At 40.9% G+C, this 17447-nt stretch overlaps 1 protein-coding gene across 1 annotated transcript in view; it reads left to right on the top strand.

The window, feature by feature from the left end:
• Positions 1-17447, top strand: part of PCCB (propionyl-CoA carboxylase subunit beta) — a 108957-nt gene that overhangs the window by 49126 nt on the left and 42384 nt on the right. The window contains exons 7-9 of the mRNA XM_046004002.1: positions 4469-4577; positions 8270-8390; positions 10106-10187. Of these exons, the coding sequence (XP_045859958.1) occupies positions 4469-4577; positions 8270-8390; positions 10106-10187 (312 nt within the window). The remainder of the gene's footprint in view (positions 1-4468; positions 4578-8269; positions 8391-10105; positions 10188-17447) is intronic.

The following is a 17447-nucleotide window of genomic DNA, read 5'->3' as shown; positions in this document are numbered from 1 at the left end:
TCCAGACCTAATAGCCCTCCTTGAGTCTAAGCAATTCAGGCAACTAAGAGGGTGTCTGAAATGTAGCTAATTTTTTGTGTGCAGCAACTTTGATTAATTTGTTTTTTCTTTTTTATTTTTTTGCCCCTGTGGAGTTTTTAGGGTTTTCTATATATAAAATCATGTCATCTGCAGACAGATTTTTTCACATCATCATTTCTGATTTGCAGGTCTTTTCTTTTTTTTTTTTTTTTCTTGCCTAATTGCTCTGGCTAGGACTTTTAGTACTATGTTGATTAGAAGTGGTGAAAGTGAGGATCCTTGCCTTATTACCTGAACTTAGGAGAAAAGCTTTCAGTCTTTCACCACAGAGTATGATAATAGCTGTGGGTTTTTCATAAATTGCCTTTATTATGTTTTCTATTTCTAGTTTTCTGAGTATTTTTATCATGCTAGAATGTTGAATTTTGTCAGATTTTTTTTCTGCATTGATTGAGATGATCATGTAATTTTTCCCCCTTTGTTTATTGAAGTATTTTACATTGATATCTCTGTAGTGGGTCATTCTTAGATGTCAGATAAAAATTCCATTTGGTCTTGCTGTATAATTCTTTTAAAATGTTGAGTTAGGTTTGCTAGTAATATGAATATTTTTGCATCAATATTTATATGGGATATTGATCTGTAGCTTTCTTCTATTGTTGTCTGGCTTTGGCATTAAGGTAATGATGGGCCTTAGGAAGTGTTTCATCCTCTAATTTTTTGGAAGAGTTTGAGAGGAATTGATATTTAATTCTTCTTGAAATGTTTGGTAAAATTCACTGGTGAAGCCCTGTGTTACCGATTAATCTTATAGGTTGTTATTTTAAGAATTGTTCATTTCATCTGGGTTATCCAATTTGGTGTAGAATTGTTTGTAGTACTCTTATCCTTTTTATTTTTGTAGAGTTGGCAGTAATCTCCCTGTTTTCATTTATTTTAGTCCTTTGGCTCTCCTTTTCTTAGTCCATCTAGCAAAAGACATGTCAGCTTTGCTAATCTTTTGGAAGACTGAACTTTTGGTTCCATTGAGGGGTGTGTGTCAACATGTGTGTTATATCTTGCTTTTCTATTTTTTCATGCTCTGCTCTGATCTTTATTTTCTTCTTTCTGCTAACTTTAGGTTCAGGTGGATTTTTTTTTCTTAAGGTATAAAGTTAGGTTATTTGGGATCTTTCTTCTTTCCTGGTGTGTTTACAGCTATAACTTCCCCTCTTAGCTCTGCTTTTATAGTATCAGATAAGTTTTTATATGCTATATTTTTACTTTCATTTGTCTCAAGTTAATTTTCCAATTTCACTTTACTTTTGTCTTTGACAGTGTTTTTTTTTTTTTTTTTAAAGAGTGTGATGTTTAATTTCTACATATTAAATTTTCCAGTTCTCTTTCTGTTCCTGGTTTCATCCATTGTGATTGAAATCATACAAGCTGTTTTTGTCATCTTTTTAAATTTATTAAGACTTGTTTTATGTGTGTCCAGTGTATAATCTGTCCTACATAATACTTGAGTCTCTTCTACCATTCAGATTCTGTTCGGTCGGTTGTTCCAATAATGTCCTTTGTAGTATTTTTTATCTTCCACTAAAGGATCCATTTGGGAATCATATACTGCACTTCGTTACCGTATCCTATTAATCTTCCTTTAATCTGCAACAGTTCTTCAGACTTTGTCATGACATTGACATTTTCGAAGGCTACAAAACAAATTATGAGATTGTTCCTCAGTTGTGTTTATCTCATGTTTCCTCACGATTAGATTCAGAGTAGTTATCCCAGTGTGTCTACTGTGTAAGTGATGGATCCTGCTCAGATGATCACATCTAGAGACAAGTGATGTCCGTTTGCCCCTCATCTGTGATATTTGATCACTGTTCAAGGTGTTATCTGGTTTCTCTGCTGTGTATTTATTGTTTTTCCTTTTGCAACTGATCAATACTTACGGGGAGATAGACATCATGCAGGGATGCTACTTGACATTATACTTTTTCTCCTTGATTTTGCATCTGTTGAGGTTACTTGTCTAAACCAATTTCTACAAAATTGGCATTTACCAACTCTACCATTTGCTTCATGTCAGTTGGCATCGTACCCTAAGGAAGAGCCCTGCTTCCTTGGGCATTTGTTTATTTCATGAACTTGTTATTAATGTGGATTCCTGGATTTCCTGTTCTACTTAGTTGTTTCTAATCCATTTCTAGCATTATTTGTTTTCATGTTCAAATTGTCCTCACTTAGCCAGTGGGAGTCCCTTCAAGCTGGCTTCTATGCCCTTTTGATAGGAGAACCAACATAAAACGTAAACTTTATGAATAATGTGTCTTAGTTCTTGACACAGTTGACACAATTTTTCTACCCCCAAATCATGAAGATCATTTTTCTAAAAACTTTATTATTTTACCTTTTACATTTATGTTTAAATCTAGTTGGAATTAAAGTTCACACATAGTATGAAAGAGAGGCTAGTTTCATTTTTTTCAGTACAGTTACCTAGTTGACTGAGAGGCTTTTATTAAAAAGCACATCCTTTCCAACTGTGGAAAGCCACCGTGTCATGAATCAAGTGTCCGTGTATCGAGAATATTTCACAGAGCTCTTCTGGGGTCTGTTCCCTTATCCCTGTGCCAGCACCACACTGTCTTCATGACAGGGGCTGTCTTCATGCCCAGTCCCGAGAGCTGGTATAGCAAGTTATCCTTCCCTATTCTTCAAGTGGGTATGGGATATTCTTGGCTCTTTGCAATTTCCAGTTTTGTTTTGTTTTGTTTACAACTTTGAGATATAATTCTATGACAACTGCACATGTAAGAGTTGTGCAGGTTGAGTTTTGACACATGAATACAACTGCGAAGCCACGACCGCAATCAAGATAACGAAAAGAGCCAGCCCCCACAAAGATTTCCTCATCGTAATCCATCTTTTCCTTCCTCTCAGCCCTGTCTTCAGGTCACCAACCATTCGTCTGCTTCCTATCACAGTAAACTGACTTGCATTTTGTAGGATGTTATATAAACAGAATCATTCAGGATGACATTTTCTATGTATAAAACACATAGAGAAAGTATATTCTTTTTTGGTGGGTGGTGGGAAGGGTGGATGTTGGATTCTTTCATTTGGGATAATTATTTTGAGATTTCACCTGTTGATGGATATTAGATTATTTTCCAGTTTTTGACTGTTACAGATAATGCTGTTCTGAACATTTGTTGTTTTTTTTAAAAAGATTTTATTTATTTATTTGACAGACAGAGATCACAAGTAGGCAGAGAGGCAGGCAGAGAGAGAGGAAGGGAAACAGGCTCCCTGCTGAGCAGAGAACCCGATGCGGCCCTTGATCCCAGGACCCTGGGATCATGATCTGAGCCGAAGGCAGAGGCTTTAACCCACTGAGCCACCCAGGCGCCCCATGAACATTTGTTTATGAGTCTGGGTGGAGTGGGGAAGAATGACCTTTCTAGCTAGACCTTCTAGCAGAGTTCCAAGCCAAGGATCCATAAAACAGACTGATAAAACACCCATATCAGTCTAAGGACTAATTTCCTTAGTACGTAAAAATAAGTATCCAATAGAAAAAATGGACAAAGAAAATGAACAGTGAGCTGCCAGAGATGACTGTAGTAAGATATTGACTGCAGAATTGCTTGTTATAGCAAAATACTGGAAATAACCTAAATGACCATTAGCAGGTACAGTTAAATTATTATACGTATCCTACTGTCCTGATACGGAATGGTATTCAAGAAGTTTCAGAGCAATGTATGTAGGACATTGTGCTGGGAAGAAAATAAGAGGACAGATATATATATATATATTAATGTTCACATATGTATGGATGTCTTGCAAAGAGAGAAACTGACAGTGGTTGCCTTTGGGGAGGGAAATTGGAGGCCTGGAGATAAGGACTTGGATATAGACTTATATCCTACTATATCCCTATTCTTTTTTAATGTTTTACAACATGCCTTTATCTTTAAGTTAAAAACTAAAAATTAAATGCCTGTCACTCTTAAAATGCCAAAATATTGATTTTCCTGGTCTCCAAATGGCTTACCTTAAGGTGGCTGGTTAATTTTAGGTAACCTATATATACTGTCACAGTGACTCAGTTTCCCCATTTATATTACTGGGGCTTACTGACACAGCCCCATAAAGTGCTTTAGAAAGATTGGTGCATAGCAAGCTCGGATAAGGCTACCAGTTAAGGTGTTTACAGATAAATGACCCTGCGATGTTAGGCATGCTGCAAATAATTTTACTGTGGTAGAACCGTACAGTGAAGATTTTCTTAGTAGACAGTGAGGCAGGGAAAGCTTGGGGCTTTAGTTAGGATAGGTATCTTTGAGCGGCATCTCAAGCTGGTTCTGTCACCATATCACTGACGTCTCTGCATTTGTCTTGGCTATATCAACTCTAAGGTGCTCTGAGATTGATCCTTCTGGAATTCTGATTTCAGGACACCTCCTACCTGTTCATCACTGGCCCGGATGTTGTGAAGTCTGTCACCAATGAGGATGTTACTCAGGAGGAGCTTGGTGGTGCCAGGACCCATACCACCATGTCAGGTTAGAGTCCTCGAGGCTCACCTTACTGTTTTTAAACAGTGAGAAGTGAGCACTGCCAAAGAGAACGGTGACAGTCTTTTATAAATATCATTTAACTGGGGACGCCTGGGTGGCTCAGTTGGTTAAGCTGCTGCCTTCGGCTCAGGTCATGATCCCGGGGTCCTGGGATTGAGTCCCACATCGGGCTCCTTGCTCAGCAGGGGTCTGCTTCTATCTCTGCCTCTGCCTGCTTGTGTTCTCCGATTCTCTCTCTCAAAAAAAGAAAAATCATTTAACTGGCCAATTTCGAGAGAAGTGTGGCATGGTGTATTTTATAGATATAATAATAAAGATAGATGTAGTAGCTCAGATTTGTTAAACAAAAGCAGGCTACTGCTAAAGCTTTGATAGTCTTTAAAATTTTAGAACTAACTGAAAGGATGGCTGCAAGAGGTACAACACACTATATATATAAAAATACACACACTCTGTTGAACCTTTAAAATGCTGTCTTAAGACTTTCTTTGAATCCAGAGTTGAGGTATGTCTTAGATGGCAGTATTACCAATTGCCGTTGACCGGGTGTGATCATAATGTGGTCATGACCCCCATTTTCATAAACTTGGTCATAGCTCTTCATCTTTTTGAGGTTATATGCCACACACGCAGAGTTCAAAATGTACAAAGATTATTCTGTACTTCGGACTGAAACAAAGGTTACTGTTATACAGAGTGGCATAGAATTAGTAGTAGGGCATGAGTCTGACATTAATGAAGACTTTGTTGTTGGAGGAGTGATGGAAATTCCATATATTTTTGGAAAAAGACATCAGATATGAAAGGATTGTCTGCGACAAAATAAGCAGTGTAACTAAAGGCAGGAGAAATTGCCTCTTGGGAAGATTTCAAAGCAATGAGGAGCTGGTGTGACCGATTTGCACCCTTCAGTGGACTGTGGTTAAGACATTGGGTCGTCACTTAGTTGTTGGCATTTCTCTCTTAGTAAGTCACACCTCTGTTACATGTGTGAAGTCTTCCATTTGATGAAATATATGTGTGTGTGTGTGTGTATTTTTTTTTTTTTTTTAAGAGATGGCGGGAGGGGCAGAGGGAGAGGAAGGGAGGAATCTTAAGCAGACTCCCTGTACAGAGTGGAGCCTGACCTGGGGCTTGATCTTAAGACCCTGAGATCATGGCCTGAGCCAAAATCAAGAGTTGATGTTTAACTGACTGAGCCACCCAGGTGCCCTGAAAAATTTTTTTTTTTTTTTTTAAGTCAGAGCTCTTGATCCCACCCACAAACCTTTTTCCTTTTCCACCTCATGTTGGCATGAGCTTTGATTCGTTCCTTGCCCTCAGCTCTGTTCAGCTCCGTCTCCAGCATACAGCTAGAATGAGAACTCTTCTCACTGCTGACTCCCCACAGCTGGTCCTCACACCTTTATCTCAGGGTTTGATTGGTAGCAGTTTTTCTATTTACTGTGATTTAAAGTAGTGTTGAATATTGGTGACAGCTGATGTATTTCGCTGTATCTCCAGAGTAAGACCTAAATGCTACTCTATACATACTTTCCCTTGTTTTTAAAGGTTTTTTTTTTTTTTTAAGATTTTATTTATTTACTTGACAGAGAGAGATCACAAGTAGGCAGAGAGGCAGGCAGAGAGAGAGAGAGGGAAGCAGGCTCGCTGCTGAGCAGAGAGCCCGACGCGGGACTGGATCCCAGGACCCTGAGATCATGACCTGAGCCGAAGGCAGCGGCTTAACCCACTGAGCCACTCAGGCGCCCTCCCTTGTTTTTAAAAACAGCTTTATTGAGATATAATTTGCATAATATACATGTGACATACTCAAAGTATACAAGTCAGTGATTTTATGTGTTCATTGTTTTTCAGTTATCACAATTTTAGAGCCTTTTCCTCATTCTCAGAAAGCCTTGCATCCATTAGCATTTGCTCCCCGTTTCCTCTAAACAGTCTACCTCTAGGCAGTCAATGATCTACCTTCTGTTTCTGTGGATTTGTCTAGAATATATGTAGAATGGAAGTAAATGGAGTCCTGCAAGATATGGTCTTGTGCGAGTGGTTTCTTGTCCTTAGCATGCCATTTTTAAGGTTAGTCCGTGTTGCAGCATGGATAGTATTTCCAGTATGACTGTACCGCATTTTATGTATTCATTGATTGGCTGAACACATGGATTGTTTCTGCTTTTTGGCTGTCATGAATATGCTGCTGTAAACATTCATGTACAAGTTTTGCGTGACAGGCTTTTGTTTCCTTTGGGTATATACCTTGGAGTAGAATTTCCGGGTCAATTGGTAACTGTCACTTTTTGAGGAACTGCCACGCTCTCCTTCAAAGTGGCTGCACCGATTTAAAAGTATTTCTTGAATAAAAGAATTCTGTGTTGAGCATGAAACATTTTATTCAGCAGATGTTCATTGTGTTCCTGCATGTCAAGCATTATTGTATGTGTTAGGAATACCTTTGTGAAAGGAAAAGACCCCTGCCTCCATGTGGCTTATATTCTAGCACAGGAGATAGACCATAAACGACCTGATAAATAAGGACATTGTGTAGTATGTTAGAAGGTAAACCGTGTTATTGAAAAAGGAGAACAGGGATTGTTGAGGTTTGAAATAGGATAAGAGCAGGCCTCACTGTGAGGGTAGTGAGCAGATCTGGGGATAACGGCATGAACATCTAGGGGAGAAACATTGCAGGCAAAGGGAGTAGCCGATACAAAGGCCATGAGGGAGGGAGGGTGGCTGGCATGTTCAGTGAACAGCAAGGAGGGTAGTTGGAGACGTGATATAAATCTGGCTTAAAAAGCTCAGTTTGGTTACTGAGTAGAGAAGAGGTGGTAGGGGAAAAGGTGGAAAGGGAATCTGGGAGAGAGTTTCTGGCCCTATTTTCTCCATCACGTCTGTGGTGGTGTTTGGCAGTTCTGTGATTTCAGAGTATTCTTTTTTTTTTTTTTTAAGATTTTATTTACTTATTTGTCAGACAGGGATCTCAAGCAGGCAGAGAGGCAGGCAGAGGAGGTGGGGGAAGAAGGCTCCCCGCTGAGCAGAGAGCCCGATGCGGGGCTCGATCCTAGGACCCTGAGATCGTGACCTGAGCTTAAACTAACACTGAGCCACCCAGGTGCCCCCAGAGTGTTCTTGAGGAATGATGGCTTCGTTCCTCATTGGGGTGAGGAGGTTCCCCTCCTTCCCCTCCACCATTCCTGAATACCATGAAATTATGTGCCAGCCATTATTCTTTTCTTTTTTTTTTTTCTTTCCAGCTTTATTGAAAGCTAAGTGATCTATAACTAAGTATAATTCTGGATGTGGGACTATAGTGGCTAAGATGGGCCTGGGCTCTCCCCTGTTAGAACTGATATTCTAGGGGGTTGTCATTCAGAACACAGGGAAATGGACAGACAGGTGTTGTAGGGGAGGGTGTGAAGGAAACGCCTGCACGGGATGGGGATGGCACATGAGGGCTGTGGGGAATAAAGAAAGGTGTGACCCTGCCAAGCCGTGGGTGCAGAGCGGAGGGGACAGGCTGCACAAGCTGCAGGTCAGCCTGAAGGTGTGTGGTGTTGCGTCCCCACAGAGCTGTTAGCACAGTCTCCTGCAGACATGCCCTTGGAGGGACAAGTGGACATGAAATAGTATCTTCGGGCTGGCAGGTGGCCAGGCCCATTAAAGCCTCTCCGTTTTCTCAGGTGTTGCCCACAGAGCTTTTGAAAATGATATCGATGCCTTGTGTAATCTCCGGGAGTTCTTCAACTACCTGCCCCTCAGCAATCAGGACCCGGCTCCCATCTGCGAATGCCATGATCCCAGGTGAGTTGCCGACGGTAGCACCGACCGCATTTTGCAGGTTGGCTAGCCCTTTTCTGGTTCCTCTGCCCTGGCAGGCTCTGCAGGGCACAGGAAGAGCCAGTGGCTGCCCTACTGGGCAGCTTGGAGTAGATGGTGGCATGGAGCCAGCAAGGCACCCAGGTGTTGGCATGGGGGCAGCACGTCTGAATACAGGAGCAAAGAAAGATTTTCTTTGTATTCACCTTTTTTTCTCCTTGTAATAGCTGATAAATAGCTTGGGAGTAAAAAATGCCCCACCCCCAAATGACTTCTTTGAGTCTCGATTTGTCCAGAATTGGAAATGGAAGTATTGCTTGTTTTGACGCGTAACGTGAAACGGTGCAGACCGCATGCCCGTTGGGAAACGTGGCCACACACACCTGCCTGCGGTAGTCCAGGGGAGGGTGAATTGCTGGCCACCCAGTGCAGACTTTCTCTCCTTCTTGGTATTGGGGCTGCTGCCTAATATAGGAACACTGCTTTGAAGGCCAGGGGTTCAGCTGGGGAACTGTTGCTCCAGATCTCTGGCTGCTTTTTCTTCTCCATTTTGTTTCCACTCTGAGGTGCAAACTTTAGACTCAAACTATTTCAAACTCGTTTGGCCTGGACTTTGTTTTCCAGAAGAGATTTAGAATTCTGTCTCATAGGAAGAAGCCATTTTTGGACACTGCTCTGTGGGGTGGACCTGGGCTCCCACCTGCCTCAGCCCCACTCCTCAGAGGACCTAACCAAATAGTGTACTATTTGGGGTTCTTGAAAAGTTTAGGACATCATTGGAATGTATTAGGGCCCAGGGGCCTAGGAATGACTAAATATCCTGCTTAGGCCCAGCCATATCTCCTTCCAGTTTGATCCCAGAGTAACTATATGTATAAGTAGCAAATGAGAAGTAAGGGAAAACTTGATCCAGTAGAGCTATGCCTGGTTCCCTAGTGTAGAGTTCTCTGGGGAGTCGGGCTTGATGGGGCATGTGGCTTTACCAGTCCTCAGGCAAGGGGTGTACACTTCAGGGCCAGAACAACCCCTGCCTGCCCACATGGGCCAGGAGGGGACGAGAGCATGTGGGAGAGGGGCATGTTGCTGCAGAGTCCTCCTGTGGCGGGGGAGTGGGCCCTGGCGGGCTCCCTGATCAGCCACATACATGCGTGAGGAAACAGAGAGCTCTGAGCCTAAGTGACTGGTTAGTCCTCAGGGATTCTCCCCAGGAGAGGGCCTGCCATTTTCTCTTTTTACAGAAGCTCCAGCAGGTTTATTTTCTAACAGGGAATGTGAATCCACAGTGTTCAATAGCAGAACTCATAAGTTTGCATTTCCAAGTCCTTATTGTTTTATTTTTAACGTTCCTGGAAGTGAGAGAGCAGGACTTGCCAGAACAGTGTGGTCTTGACTGCAGTGTCCTGTCGTGTCCCCACACTGTGGGAGGCATTGAGAGAGGGTAATTGATGGAACCACATTCAGGAGAATTAGCTTTTTTTCCCCCCTATAAATCAAAACAAAAATCTTTTGGGTTACTATCAAACTCAGGCCCAGTTTGACATGGTGGTAAGAAAGGAATGCATCTTTCAGGATGCTTTGCAAGCCCAGCAGGGACAGAATCTGCTCATCCCCCGACCCCCACCCTGTGGAGTCTCCCCCATCCCCCAGCCACTGGCCCTTCTTGTGCTGATTGTATTTGGTTTTTTTTTTTCTATCCAAAGTGACCGTATGGTTCCTGAGCTTGACACAGTTGTCCCCCTGGAATCGACCAAAGCCTACAACATGGTGGACATCATACATTCTGTAAGTGCCGCATTTGCCGGTCTTGTCTATGCTAGCTCAGCCACGTCTGGGGTCCCCGTGCTTTGGCATAGGGAGGAGGTGCGAAACCCACAGGCTTTGACACTGGACAACCGAGCAGAGTGTGGGGCGGGCACAGGACGGGGGCCGCTCAGTAGTGTGTTCTAGGAAGAGCTAGTGGTGGTAGCCGTCATACTGGCTTTCCTGGATTTGAGGGCTGGACGGCAGAGGAGCCAACTGGACCGTAGATTCCAGGGGTCGTTAGACAGCATTGGGAGGTGCATAGAGAAGGGTCTGTGTCCCCAAAGTCTGGAGTTGAGGCCAGGGAGACTTTTTGTTAGGTACCTTTGTTTGGAACCTTATGCTCAGTGGGCATTTGTTTTTCTAGATGTGGAGAGCAAAAGTACACGTGGCATGGCTAGTTTTAGGTCCAAAAAAGATTTTTAGTCCAAAGGAGGTAAAAGAGTCTCTGTCATCAGGTCCCTTAATTCTCCTTTTGCTCTGTAGAGCCCCAGCTGCCTGTGGGGCCTGTGGCTGCTGGAGGAAAGCCCCAGACCCTACTCTAGTTAGGCTGGGCCCTCAATGTGCCTGTCTGACCTCCCCTCAGCACCTGTTTTCATCTTCTTTACTTCCTAAGGCTGAATCTAACCCCTTTCTTCTCTGCTTTCCACTCTGGTGAGATGACTTGGGCATTTCCTTCGTGGAGAAAATTGAGAGTATAAAGTTCTTACTCCCTGTAAGTGACCATTTCTCCATTTCACTGTCCTTCCATGTCTCCCAGACTCAGAATGAGATGCTTCCACCTGGGCTTCTGACTCCATCCTTCCCCATCTGATGTCTTGTTTTCTTGACTAGTTTGTGCAAATCTCTTAATTTCTTCTCCCTTTAACTCCTCCCTCTAGCCATAAATACATATAAGCCTGCATAGATTTTTTTTTTTTTTTTTTGGTCTGGTAAAAAAGAAAAACAAACCCCTCTTAGCCCAAATCCCTCTTAACCCCTCTTAACCCAGTTTAATTGCTGTCCAAATTCTTCTGTCCCTTTTCATTTAAAGCCCTCTTTTCTTTTCTTTCCTCCTCACTGGAATCTGGCCTCTGGTTTTCTCTTTCTCATTTCTCTTGAATGACAGACCTGCTAATGACTTCTCTAGTTGCTAAATCCAGGGGAATAAAGCATTAAATAGTTATAGTTACAGAGGTAACCATTATGAAAAAATACTTTGCTTAAGCAACAAAAAAATGTGTGTCAAACGGATCCCAAACGAAGTGCATCCCATAGCGAAAGCAAAGACTTTCCACACAAGCCTCGGAGAGAAACCACCATCCTGACTTTTGACCGTGTAAATTAGTTTCTGTTCGTCAATTTTTTAACCACTGTATAAATGGAGTCCTGTGGTGTTCTGTGTCTTGCTTCTTTCACTCAACATTGTGTTTGTGAGATTTGTCTGTATTGTTCTCAGTGGTCTCTTCAGCTTCTTGTATGAACAGACCAGAGTTGATCTACTGCTGGCGGGCGTTGGGGTGGTTTCTACTTCGGGATTGTTACAGATAGTTCTGATATGAACACTCTGTTGTGTGATTTTGTAAGTAAATTACACATTTCTGTTGGATTCATACCTTGGAGTGAAAATACCACGTCATAAGGTGCTCATGTGTTTACTTTAGTAGATATTGCCAAAGGGGTTTCCAAGGGATTATGTCAGTTGGCACCCCCCACCGGCAGCATCTAAGGGTCCTAGTTGCTTCACATTCTCCTCAGCACTCAGCTGCTACCATGATGCCTTCATTATTGAGAGTTTATGGATGCTTTTACATCCGATAGGGATAGTTCTTCTTCTTCTTCTTCTTTCCAGTTAGCCAGCATATAGTACACCAGTTTTTGTTGTAATGTTCAGTGATTTATTAGTTGTGTATAACACCCTGTGCTCATCACAATACGTGCCCTCCTTAATACCCATCAGGCGGTTACCCCATCCTCCCCATCCCCTCCTTTCTGTAACCCTGTTTTTTTCCCTGCTTGTTTGCTTTTCCATATGAACTCTAAAATCTGTTTGTTCTGTTTTGTGGGTGGTGATGGTAGAAATAGGGAATCCTCTTGTTTATATTGAGATTCTTCTAAAATCCAAGTACTGACTTGGGATAATTGATGTCCTTATGTATCTGAAACAATCTAAAAGCATAGTTTGCATTTTTACTTGTTAATGTGTACTTTTTCCCCTTGAGGATTCTTCTAAAGATTTCCTTCTTTAGGCTTTTCATATTTTTTTGTTAAGTTTATTCCTAAGCCTCTTACCTTTTTATTGTAAAGGGAGTGTTTTCTATCTTCTAACCATTTTTTTTTTTTGGTGTATATTAAGTTACTGATTCTGCTGTCGGTTTTCTTTCCTATTGCCTATTATCTATTTGTAATAGTTTCTACTGCTAATTTTTTGAAGTTTTCAAAGTGTAATAGTATACTATCTACATGAATATAGTTTTTTTTTTTTTAAGATTTTATTTATCTGTTTGACAGACAGAGATCACAAGTAGGCAGAGAGACAGGCAGAGAGAGAGAGGGGGAAGCAGGTTCCCCGCTGAGCAGAGAGCCCAATGTGGGGCTCCATCCCAGGACCCTGAGATCATGACCTGAGTTGAAGGCAGAGGCTTTAACCCACTGAGCCATCCAGGTGTCCCTGAATATAGCTTTTTAAAGTAAGTTTTAAATTTTAATTCCACTAGAGTTAACACACAGTGTTATATTAGTTTCAGTTATACAATATAGTCATTCAGTGGTTTCATACCTCACCTTGTGCTCATCACGACAAGTACACTCCTTAATCCCCATCACCTGTTTCACTCATCCCCCCCACCCACCTGTCCTCTAGTAACCATCAGTTTGTTCTCTACAGTTAACAGTCTTTTTCTTGGCTTCTCTCTCTCTCTCATTTCCCCTTTGCTCTTTTGTTTTGTTTCTTAAATTCCACATATGAGTGAAATTATATATTTGTCTTTCTCTGACTGATTTATTTGACTTAGTATAATATTCTCCATCCATGCTGTTACAAATGATAGGATTCCATTAATCAACACTTGGGCACTTGGGCTGTTTCCATATCTTGGCTATTGTAAATAATGCTGCTATAAACAGCATTTTGAATTAGTGTTTTTGTATTTTGGGGGTAAATACCCAATAGTGTGATTACTGGATTGTAGGGTATTTTTAAATTTTTGAGGAACCTCCATACCATTTTCCACAGTGGCTGCACCAGTTTGCATTCCCATCAGTAGTGCAGGGGGATTCCTTTTCCCCCACATACTCACCAAAACTTGTTGTTTGTTGTATTTTTTATTTTAGCCATTCTGACAGGTGTGTGGTAATATCTCATTGTAGTTTTGATTTGCATTTCTCTGATGTTGGGTATCTTTTCATGTGTCTGTTTGCCATCCGGATGTCTTCTTGGTGAAATGTCTGTTCATGTCTTCTGCCCATTTTTGATTGGATTGTTTTGGGGGGATTGAGTTGTCTAAGTTCTTTATATCATTTGGATACTTACCCTTGATCAAATATGTCATTTGCAAATGCATTCTCCCATTCCGTAGGTTGCCTTTAGTTTTGTTGGTGGTTTCCCTTGTTGTGCAGAAGCTTTGTGTTTTTATGAAGGTCCCAGTAGTTTATTTTTGCTTTTGTTTCTCTTGCTTCAGGAGACCTACCTAGAAAAATGTGGCTATGGGCAATGTCAGAGACAATATTGCCTATGCTCTTCTAGGATTGCTAAGGTTTCCATTCTCACATTTAGGTCTTTAATCCATTTTTTTAAAAAAATCCATTATTTTTGTGTATGGTGAAAGAAAATAGTCATTCTTTTATTTTTATTTATTTATTTATTTTAACCTGTGTTCCACAACCAGCTTGGAGCACAATGTGGGGCTTGAACTCACGACCCTGAAATCAAGACCTAAGCTGAAATTCGGAGTTGGATGCTTAACTGACTGAGCCACGTAGGCGCCCCAAGAAAGTAGTCATTGCTTTGCATGTAGCTGTCCACTTTGCCAATGCCATTTGTTGAAGGGACTGTCTTTTTCCCATTCCATATTTATTCCTCCTTTATTGAAGATTAATTGACTATATTGTGTGTTTATTTCTGGGCTTTCTATTCTTTTCCATTGACCTGTGTGTTTATTTTTATGCCAGTACCATACTACTGGTGGCATTATGACAACTTTGTAATATAACTTGGTCTGGAATTGTGATCTCTCCAGTTTTGAGATTGCTTTGGATATTTGGGGGTCTTTTTTTGGTTCCATACAAATTTTAGGATTATTTGTTCTAGCTCTGTGTAAAATGCTATTGGTAATTTGATAGGGATTGCATTAAATCTGTAGATTGCTTTGGGCAGTATAGACATTAAAATTTTTAAAATTCAAATTCAATTAATTAACATACAGTGTATTACTAGTTTCAGAGGTAGAGTTCAGTGATTCAGCAGTCTTACAGAATACCCAGTGCTCATTACATCACATGCCCTCATTAATAGACATTTTAACAGTATTTGTTCTTCCAGTCCATAAACGTGGAAGGTCTTTCTTTGTGTTATCTTGAATTTCTTTCATCAGTGGTTTTTATAGTTTTCAGAGTAGGTCTTTTGCCTCTTTGATTGTTTATTCCTAGGTCTTTCATTGGTTTTGGTGTAGTGGTAAATGGGATTGTTCTCTTAATTTCACTTTCTGCTGCTTCATTATTAGTGTATAGAAATGCATCAGATTTCTCTGATGGATTTTGAATGCTGTGACTTTACTGAAATCAGTTATCAATTCTAGTAGTTTTTCAATAGAGCCTTTAGGATTTTCTCTATATAGTATCTTGCCATCTGCAAATAGTGAAAGTTTACTTCTTCCTTACCAATTTAGGTACCTTTTATTTCTTTTTGTTGTTTGATTGCTACGGCTAGCACTTCCAGTACTATGTTGAATAAAAGTGGTGCGAGTAGACATCCCTATTTGCCTGACCTTAGGGAAAAAGCTCAGTGTTTGCCCATTGAATATGATGTTCACTGTGGGTTTTTCATGTAAGGCCTTTATTATGTTGCGGTATGTGCCCTCAGAACCTACTTTGTTATTGTTTTGGTTTGTTTCCTGGTTTTGTTTTTCTTTTAGAGAGAACACATATGCGAGTGGGGAGGGGCAGAGGGAGGGAGAGAGAAAATCTTAAACAGGATCCATGCTGACATGGGACTCTCAAATTTCTGAGATCATGACCTGAGCTGAATTCAAGAGTTGGATACGTAACTGATTGAGGCACCCATAGTGCCCCTGAACCTGCTTTGTTGAGGACTTTTATCCTGAATGGATGTTGTACTTTGTCACATGTCTTTTCTGCATCTATTGAAATGATCATATGGTTTTTATCCTTTTTCTTATTGATGTGATGTATCACACTGATTATTTTACTAATTTTAAACCACCCTTGCATCTTGAGATTAAATTCCACTTGATTGTGGTGTTAGATTCTTTTTTAATGTATTGTTGGTTTTTGATTGCTAATATTGTGCTGAGGATTTTTGCTTTATTTATTTATTCTCAACATAGTGCATACCCCCCCCATGTCTGTCACCCAGCCACCCCATCCCTCTCACCCTGCTCCCCTTCAGCAACCCTCAGTTTGTTTCCTGAGATTAAGAGTCCCTTATGATTTGTCTCCCTCCCTGGTTTCATCTTGTTTCATTTTTGCCTCCCTTCTTGTTGAGATCTTGTTTCTCAAATTCCTTGTATCAGTGAGATCATATGATACTTGTCTTTCTCTGATTGACTTATTTCGCTTAGCATAATATTCTCTAGTTCCATCCACGTGGTTGTAGGGTTGTAGATGGCAAGATTCTGGTTTTTTGATGGCTGTGTAGTATTTCATTGTATATATATGTGTACACACACACACACACATACATATATATATATACCACATCTTCTTTATCCATTCATCTGTTGATGGACATCTAGGCTCTTTTCATAGCTTGGCTATGGTGGACATCGCCACTATAAACATTCAGGTACACGTGTCCCTGCAGATCACTACATTTGTATCTTTAGGGTAAATACCCAGTAGTACAATAGCTGGGTTGTAGTGTAGCTCTATTTTAAACTTCTTTTGAGGAACCTCCATACTGTTTTCCAGAGTGGCTGCACCAACTTGCATTCCCACCAACAGTGTAGGAGGGTTCCCCTTTCTCTGTATCCTCGCCAACACCTGTCATTCCCTGACTGGTTATTTTTAGCCATTCTGACTGGTGTGAGGTGGTATCTCACTGTGGTTTTGATTTGTATTTCCCTGATGCTGAGTGATGTTGAGCGCCTTTTCATGTGTCTGTTGGCCATCTGGATGTCTTCTTTGCAGAAATGTCTGTTCCTGTCTTTTGCCCATTTCTTGATTGGATTATTTGTTCTTTGGGTGTTGAGTTTGATAAGTTCTTTATAGATTTTGGATACCAGCCCTTTATCTGATAGGTCATTTGCAAATATCTTCTCCCGTTCTGTCAGTTGACGTTTGGTTTTGTTTACTGTTTCCTTTGCTGTGCAAAAACTTTTGATGTTCATGAAATCCCAATAGTTCATTTTTGCTCTTGCTTCCCTTGCCTTTAGTGATGTTTGTAGGAAGAAGTTGCTGCGGCTGAGATCAAGAGGTTGGTGCCTGTGTTTTCCTCAAGGATTTTGATGGATTCCTGTCTCACATTGAGGTCTTTATCCATTTTGAGTTTATTTTTGTGTGTCAGGTAAGGATGGTCCAGTTTCATTCTTCTGTATGTGGCTGTCCAGTTTTCCCAACACCATTTGCTGAAGAGACTGTCTTTTCTCTATTGGACATTCTATCCTGCTTTGTCGAAGGTAAGTTGACCATAGAGTTGAGGGTCCATTTCTGGGCTCTCTATTCTCTTCCATTGATTCTATGTATCTGTTTTTATGCTAGGACCGTACTGTCTTGATGATTATAGCTTTGTCATAGAGCTTGCAGTCTAGAATTGTGATGCTGCCAACATTGGTTTTCTTTTTCAAGACTCCTCTGGCTATTCAGGGTCTTCTCTGGTTCCATACAAATTTTAGAATTATTTATCCCATTTCTTTGAAAAACGTTGATGGTATTTTGATAGGGATTCTATTAAATGCGTAGATTGTTCTAGGTAGTGTGACATTTTCACAATATTTATTTATTTTTAAAGATTTTATTCATTTATTTGACAGACAGAGATCACAAGTAGGCAGAGAAGCAGGCAGAGAGAGAGAGGGAAGCAGGCTC

Source organism: Meles meles, chromosome 4, assembly GCF_922984935.1.
Source record: "Meles meles chromosome 4, mMelMel3.1 paternal haplotype, whole genome shotgun sequence".
NCBI lineage: Eukaryota > Metazoa > Chordata > Mammalia > Carnivora > Mustelidae > Meles > Meles meles.
The sequence above is the reverse complement of the archived record's forward strand: the minus strand, read 5'-3'. Positions and strand labels throughout refer to the sequence as shown.